This window comes from Buceros rhinoceros, unplaced genomic scaffold, assembly GCF_000710305.1.
Source record: "Buceros rhinoceros silvestris isolate BGI_N320 unplaced genomic scaffold, ASM71030v1 scaffold15502, whole genome shotgun sequence".
In the NCBI taxonomy this organism is placed as follows: Eukaryota; Metazoa; Chordata; class Aves; order Bucerotiformes; family Bucerotidae; genus Buceros; species Buceros rhinoceros.
The window spans coordinates 1-8067 of NW_010400795.1; the positions used below are offsets into that span (position 1 = coordinate 1).

Below are 8067 nucleotides of genomic sequence, written 5' to 3' on the forward strand. Positions count from 1 at the left end.
GGGGGAAGCTCAAACCCCGGCTGGGCCTCAGCCCCTTAGGTCCTGGCTCCGAAACCCTCCCGGTGAGCTCACCTCGTGTCTCTCCTCTCCCACAGGCTCCGAAGCTGGCCGAGACCTACTGCGTCTGCCACCTGGCAACCGGGGACATGCTGCGGGCCATGGTGGCCTCGGGCTCCGAGCTGGGCAAGCGGCTCAAAGAGACAATGGATTCCGGGAAGCTGGTGGGTAGTGGGGAGATGTGCTGGGCGGGGAGAGGGTCCAGCAGCACCTGGAATGAGAGGAGGCAAAATCCACCTCGTAACTGGAAGCTTCAGTGACCAAACCTGATTATTGAAGGAAGGCAGATTGCAGGGGGAAGGCAGGGTGGGGGCTTTCCCTCTCATTATCCTGCAGGAGAAACATCCTATGAAAACATTCTTCCTCCTCAAAACTGCTCCTTGCTTACCAGCAGCCCATGCCCCTGGGTTGGTTCTTTGTGCCACAGTATTTGTACCCTCCTGGGGTGCAGCGTGGCTGGTCTGTGGCAGCTGAATACTGAGGTGAAGGTTTATCCGTATAGCTGCAGGATGTTACAGCCACGTTCTGCAGCCAAGTTTCTCATCAAGCGATGCCTGGACCCCTGTGGGGTGAAAAACTTTGTCCAGAGGGTTCACCTGGGTCTCAGCTCTTGCTTAATGCCATTTGTGTGTGACTCTAAGGTGAAAATAGACTCAGGGTGTTGCCGTGGTGGTTACAGTGGGTGCTCCCTAATGCTGAGAGAGACACACGCTTTGGGTCCCCAGGAGACAAGAGTGAGGATCACTGACACATTTATTTTCTGAGGGTCTAATAATTTTGCCAAAAGGACTGAAATATCTTGGGGAAGCTTGAGAGACAGCAAATTGCAGCGACTTGCCCCAAAGGTAAGCGCTGTGGGGCAGATCATGGGCGTTGCCCTGGCTGTCACAAGCTCATAACACCCCATGGGGAATCGGCAGGCCCTGGGTGGCAAGAGCGACGTGGCTTATCTCCAGCTTTAGCTCAAAGCTTGCATTGCAACACCGAGCCTCGCAATGTCCCAGCTGGTTGGGAAAGATAGGGACGTTATCTGGCAGGGCTGGTGGCATCTGCCACGTGTGTGTGTGGCAGCTGGCACTGGGCCGCCCGGCAGGTATGTCCCAGCAGTGTACTCTGGCTCGGCGATAACTCAGCTGGGAGCTCGATTATGGAGCAGGACCCTTTTCTCTGAACGGGGTAATCAGGAAAGCACAGAAGTGACTTGTTTCTTCACCCAAACCGCCTCCCGCCTGTACACGTCCCGCTCCAGGGCTCTTGTTTACGTGTGCTGTGACGGTCCGATCCTCAGCCCTGCTGGGTCCCGGCACGTGTGCTGAGAAAACAGCGCTGCTGAGCAGAGCTACTGGGATAAACAGCTATTGTGGGGCTGCGGCATCTGTTAGCGCTTTCCAAGTGCTGCAGTGTGGAAAAGGCACTAAGCCCAGTGGTATGCTGAGACCGCGGTACAGGAACAACCGTCCAGCAAGGCCAGGGCTTGTCAGCAGTTACTTGCCTCCACACGAGGTTTATGAGAATCAATGAGCAACTCGCCTGCTTTGCCCTTCCTGGTCAGGCCTGCCCGCTGAGGGGCATGTGTGGGTGAAGGTACGAAGTAACAGGAAATACAGGTTATGTCAATATTTTATATTGTGAATTGGTTTTAAAAAAAAAAAAAATTCATAATCTCAGGAGTTTGTCTTCAGGCTGACTGTCTCCCCTGGAATACAGCAGTCTTTGTCACAGAGAGGTTACGGCGCTGGTGCAAGTCCCTGTCCAGGCTGGAGGATCCCTGGGGTGAAATGTCTCATTGGCCACGTCTTGGTGTTGACACCCATGGCAGGGAGCGCTTCCCCAATGTGGGCAGGTCCGAACATGCAGCTTTCACCCTGTTCCAGCAGTGCCCTGTGCTGTGGCTGCGCCTCTGGGACCAGGAAAAGCTTCTGGTGCAGCCTGGGCACTGGTTATGGGGACAGCTGGGTGTAAAACTGAGGTGTCCCTCCTGACAGTGCACCTGTCTCTGCTCACTGCAGGTGAGCGACGAGATGGTGGTGGAGCTGATAGAGAACAACCTTGACTCTCCTCCCTGCAAGAACGGCTTCCTCCTGGATGGCTTCCCACGCACAGTGAAGCAGGCCGAAATGGTACGTGAGGGGCTGCTCCGGCATCTCCCCCTCCCCTTGGCTGCGCCTCTGCCCCTCTGAGCTGGGTGTTTTCTCTTGCAGCTGGATGAACTCCTGGAGAAGAGGAGAGAGAAGCTGGACTCCGTCATCGAGTTCAGCATCCCTGACTCCCTGCTCATCCGGAGGATCACTGGACGGTAACTCTTCTCTCCCAAACACTCGGTTTTCCTAGTTTAGGGGAGAACATCCCGACTTTGAATCCTCGTGTCATTCTGGCAGCGTTTAGGGCTTGCTGCAGTGCTGCCCTGTGTTAGATTTCTGCTCTGTTGGAGCTGCCCTGCCCTGATCCCGTGCCTGGGCCAGCCTTGATCAGAGCCCCTGCATTGCCCTATAAATAGAAGTTGCCAATGTAATCGGTGTCCTTGGTGACCCAAAGCCTGAGGTCCGTCAGCTTCATGCTCTTGCTTCTCCGGAGCTCCTACTGCTCCCTAAGCAGGATGTCACATACGTGTTCAAGTGCTGCTGACCTTCCTGTCACCCTCACACTGCCCAGAGCCACCCCCTTCCCCAAGTGAGCATGAAGCAAAGCTCCCTTCTCCAGCTCCCAGCCCAGCTGCTTTTTTCAAACGCCTGAAGAGGCCCTTGGGACAGAAATAGCCAGAAGAGGTTTCTCCTAGAGGAGAGAGGCTCATCGGGCTGCTGTTGCAGATGTTCCTGCGCTGCTGAGTGGCAGTTTCAGGAGACCTTGTCCTGGCACTGGGTCACTTTGCTGACACGTGGTTTCTGTCTTAGGCTGATTCACCCAGCGAGTGGCCGCTCTTATCACGAGGAGTTCAGACCCCCGAAAGAGCACATGAAGGACGATGTATGTGAGCTCCCAAGGCCACAGCTTGCGTTGCTTTGGGTTTAGCTGATGCTTTGCAGCCTTCCTGGAAAAACTCGTTTCTTTCCTTCTCTCATACCTTCTGTCCTGGCTTTCTGGGGAGCGTGGGGAGCTGCTTGGGCCACCTGAGCTGACAGCACTGCGGGGAGCAAGGCCTGGAGGGATGAGCGAAGGGCATGGCCATTCCGCAGAACTGGCCTGGGCTCTGCCCGCCTCAGAACTTGGTCATAACTGAAGTTGCGGTGGGTTGCGACTGATTTCCCTCCTGGGGAGCAACTGTAGGTGGTGTCTGCTTTCAAGGCTCTTTGAGCAAGCAGAGTGGTGTGTGGGGGAAGGACCACAATGCTGAATCCTTCTCTCTTCAGTGACTGCTCTGGGACCTGGTTCAGCTGCCCTGCCTGGGCTTGCCCTGCTCTCCCCTGTGGACCCAGGGCTCACTTCTGCAGCTCCGCATTGCAGCCTGTCCTGGAGGAGGGGAGCAGGGGTTGTCATAGCTGCGGAGAGAGAAAGGGGAAGAATTACCAGTAATGCTGGAGACTGTCCCCTTGCTTCTCCCAGGTCACTGGAGAGCCCTTGATCCGCCGCTCAGATGATAACGAAACAGCCTTGAAAACCCGCCTGAAGGCCTATCACACGCAGACTGCTCCCCTGGTCTCCTACTACAGCAAGAGAGGGATCCATACGGCGGTGGACGCCTCCCAGTCTCCCGACGTGGTGTTTGCTAGCATCCTGGCAGCCTTCTCGAGAGCAACATGTAAAGACCTGGTTATGTTCATCTAGGGCTTTGTCTCAGGATGGAGCTCTCCCTTTTCTCTCTCGCTCTGTCTCCCCATCTCTGTCTCTCTGGGGCTAGGGAGGGTGAAGAGCTAAGCAGAGTAGAAGAGGAGGGGGCAAGATGATGCAGCCCAGGGCAGGGCTGTTCTGGTTCTCTATTAAACAAGCTGTTAACGGTCTCTATCTCCATATATGTGCATGTCCGTCCGTCTGTGGATGCCGGAGGTTTGGCCCCTAGAGGTCGCAGTGAGCCCGAGCACCAGCTGCCCGCTGCCAGAAACTGGGTTCACACCCCTCTGGGTCAAAAGGCTTTTGTTTTGTCCAAAGGCTGTATCTCCCTGAAGGAGCCGTACTCCCAGCTCCACAGGCACTAGCAGAAGGTTGGAGATCAGGACTGAGTGGTAGGGAGAGGGGCTCTCACAGGGTATCAGATAGGTGATGCTGTCAGCTGCAGAAATGAAACATGGGGTTGCTGGTGGGAAGCTTGTGAGGGGCTGCGTGTGTCAGCTGGGGGAGGGACAGCTTGGCTGTGCAGCCTGCTGCGGCGCGAGGCTGGGCGAGACGGGTGAGACCGTGTTCTTGTATGTGTTTTACTCTCTGTGGGTCGGCAGGTTACCTGAGAGCATGGCCTGGCTTCCTCCTGATAGGGCTTGTGGGGCAGAAACCACCTGTGAGAGCTGGGGAGTTTTGGCCTCTCATTTGTGGGCCCCAGTATAGCAAATATTAGTGAGATGCTTTTTGCTCTTATTTTTAATATCATCATGAAGTCTCTGGTCAGTCTGACAGTCGCTGTTTGGCAAGTTGGGATCTCCCAAGGACAGGAAAAGGACTTGGGTTTTATCTCTTCACTCTTGCCTTGGCTTTGGCCGAGGAAGATGTGTTGAGCTCCTGATCCGAAAGTCTAAATAAAGCCTTAATGCAAAACCAATGATTTTTCAAGGCCTGAGCGACAGCGTTATTAACCACTGGCTTCATGTGCCCTTGAGCCAGTGACCTTCGTTATGAGATCGTGGAAATGTCCTTGTTTCTTGAGCTAATCAAATGGCTCCGTGGGGTGGTCTGTTTGAGGACACCCGTGTTGCTGTGGTCAATGCTCCAGCTTCGCAGGGCTGCTGTGTGGGGACCCTGCGAGGCTGGTGCTGACCTTTGCCTGCGTGGATTCCAGCCCTTCCTGCTGTAAGTGCAGGTTGGCCCACGTGAAACTTTGTCCTTTGGCCTTACATGTGTGTTTACTGCCGTAGTGTTATTGAGTGCCCTCCTCGTCCGAGGAGATGGCCTGTCTCCCTCCCCTGTGCTGAGCTGCCGTGTGTCTGGAGCAGATGCCTAATTCTCAGGAATCCCTTGCTCTTTTTCTTGATAATTTCTCTTTTATCTGAAAATCTCCCTCTGCCCTCACACATCCTTTACAGGAAGTAACGCCAGAAACTGAAAGCAGTTGACTTGTTGCTCTTGAAAGCACGTGACTGTGAGGAGAGAGGTTTGAAAGTAAACGGTGCTGATGTCGTCAGCAGTCCCCTGGGATCCCCGAGGGCCGTTGCCTTGCTGGTCATCTCCAGTTTCCCGTGAAAGGGCAGCCCCGGCGCATGGCGTGGGCCAGCTGGGAGGTCGGGAGAGTGTTTAGTATAGGACTGTTGTGCTCCAGGGGAGAGGAGAGAGTGTGTGAGAGCTGCCCTGGCATCATGGTGACTGTGAGGAAGTTCTGAGTGGGAGCAGCTTTTTTCTTGGCATCTTGAGGGAGTCAAAGAGCAGCAGCCCCCCTACACACCCCACTGCCATGCTGGCAGGAGGGGTTCCTGGCCAGTTGCTCTTCCTGATTTGGGCAAGGTTTTCTTCCACAACAAGAACAATGTGTTCCACTTTCCATTCCTTTCTCTCTTGTGCTCAACTCTTCTTCCAGCTCACCGATCTTTTTCTGCCATAAACCATGACTAATTTTGTTGGGTTTTTTCCCCCTAAATCTATTTTTTTCTTTGTTCCCATTTATTCCAGCTGAGTGACTCCGTGAACCAGATGAGACACCACCAAACGCGGCACACTCTGCTACATCACCCATTGCAGCCCTCCCCTGGGGGCAGGGGAGGTGGGTTATGATTGATGGGAGAGGGGAAAAAAGGAGGTAGTAGACAAGGGGCTTTGGGGGCTGATTGGGTTGGGGTTTTTGTTTGGATTTCTTACTCAGCAGAATCATTGTGGAGAGGAGATGGACTTCTCCTTAGAAATCACTGTTTGGGGTACAAAACCATTGTACCAAGTGAAACATCTCTGGCAGGGATGGGGCGAGGTCGTTGGCCCCTTGGGAGGGCAGGGCTAGTTGCCGTTCCGAGCTTCTCCAGGACTTTTCAGGGCTTGTCTTGTGGGCTCTTGCTACTCTGAGGCCACTCCAAGGTTTGCTGTGATTTTTCTCAAGTTGCGTCCTGTCAGCGAGGACCAAAATGAACAAATGACTCATTTTTGAAATGGAAAGGAAAAAAAGATGTCATGGTCTTTTCCTGGAAGTTTTGTTTTTCTTGTTCTGCTGCATTCCTAAAGCCAGCACTGAGACTCCTCAAGGTTTCTCTGCCGCCGAACAGAGAGGCCGCGGCTCTAGTCCAAGCCTGCCTGACTTGGCAACAGGGCAGCTTCTCTCTGATCTTGACCAAGCTGGAATTCACATAATGCTGAAGAAATGCAAAAGAGACTTTTTAAATTGCCTGCAAAAGATAACCCTTAATTGTCTCTTTTTTGCATTTCTTTTTAGATCAAATGGTGCCTTGTCTAACCTCTGAATCAATAATAAAATAACCCCTTTACATTTTGTATCTGTTGCTGTGTCCTTTTTGACCTGCAGCCAGCGTGGAAGATGAGGCGGCAGATGACAGTGCAGCCAACTAACAATTGAGCTGGGTGGACCCTCGGGCCTGATCCTATCTCAGAGCTGTTGTCCTGTGCAGTTGAAAACGAGGCTTGTAATTTCTTTTCTCTCTTTTCCTTGCTGAGCGTGTTCCAGTGCTTGGTATCACCATAGCAATGGTGTCTTGCTGCTTTTCCCTCTCCTGCTTCTTCATGTGTGATGCCGAAGGTGCTGAGCCCCTGTGCATCCTGACCCTTTCTGGTCAGAGCTCCTCGCAGGTATTTTCAACTGATGTAATTCCTGGGTTTTTTTCCCCCCTCCCTTCACATCACCAGTGTGTGGAGGAGCTGATGTGATTTCCTTCTCTCCTCCTGCAGCAACTGGAAGCCACACACTGTCTTCTGCTGCTGCTCACTTGCTTTCTGCCTTTCATGTAGCTTGTTGCATCTCTCCTGCCCCTCCATCCAGTGCCTCTCTAAATACACTGGGCAAACCCTGCTCTACCACAGGGACCAGGAGTGTTTTCTGGCCCCCCTCTACCCCGAGGTAGCTCAGGGGGAAGCTGTTTTGATGTGCTGCTGGTTTTTCCACAGTGCCCTTGGTACCACCCTTGCAGCCTTGGTTTTGTTCGGGCTTTGGTTTAGGTGCTGTGGACCCACACCAGAAAGGGTCAGGCTGCATCCGCCCATTTCCTCCAGCAGTGGCTGGTTTCTTCAGCAGAACTGAGTCTCTCACTCCTCTGCCATCCCGTCTCTGTGCTCTGGTGCTTTATTCCTCTCTCTACCTCCAATGATCGTTCTCTCTGTTTGAAGGCAAGCTTGTGCCTCTCTGGCGTTTGTGGTGTTCTTCCATCATTTCTCTTGATGATGGATGTTAGACTATGCTCTTCCTCCTCGCTGGGGATTGTATCCTCTGCTACTTGCCTGCTGTTGTTTCACAAACCTGTTCTGCCTGCTCCTCCTGGCTTTCTGGTCGTGGGATGGAGAAGTCTTGGCTTCTCCAAGCTGGGCTTCTTCCGTTTGATCCTTACCTCCGTGTGGAGCGTGAAATGAGGTGTTGGGGTGCTGTGGGGAAGGCTGCTGTGGGGAGGTTGTTCAGCTGGAGCGATGTCCTCTGTGGCTGGATCTGTTCTGTGACCCGTCTCTGTCATGTTGACCTTGAATGTTTTCCACAGCATGTGATGCTCTGCAGGTGCTGTAAATTCCTTCTGCTCACTGATTTCACTCCAGCAAGCTGCTTATCAGGCACTCTTCTGAAAATTGTTCGTATTTCATACACACAATTATTCAGCAACTATAAAAGGGGAAAATTGCTATTTATAGCACAAGGACCAGCATCAAATAGGACACTGAATTCTCGCTGATGGAGGAAGTGACCTGTTCTCTAATGCAGCAATAGTTCTGTTGAAAAGAAACAGCATCTTG

The 8067-nt window shown here is 53.1% G+C and overlaps 1 protein-coding gene across 1 annotated transcript; it reads left to right on the forward strand.

The window, feature by feature from the left end:
* The first annotated feature begins 98 nt into the window (after positions 1-98).
* On the forward strand, positions 99-3994 carry AK2 (adenylate kinase 2). The gene is made up of 5 exons (XM_010132037.1): positions 99-221; positions 2067-2177; positions 2259-2353; positions 2949-3021; positions 3598-3994. Exons 1-5 carry the CDS (start codon positions 147-149, stop codon positions 3817-3819), a joined length of 576 nt encoding a protein of 191 aa, XP_010130339.1. The 5' UTR covers positions 99-146; the 3' UTR covers positions 3820-3994.
* The last annotated feature ends 4073 nt before the right edge of the window (positions 3995-8067 follow it).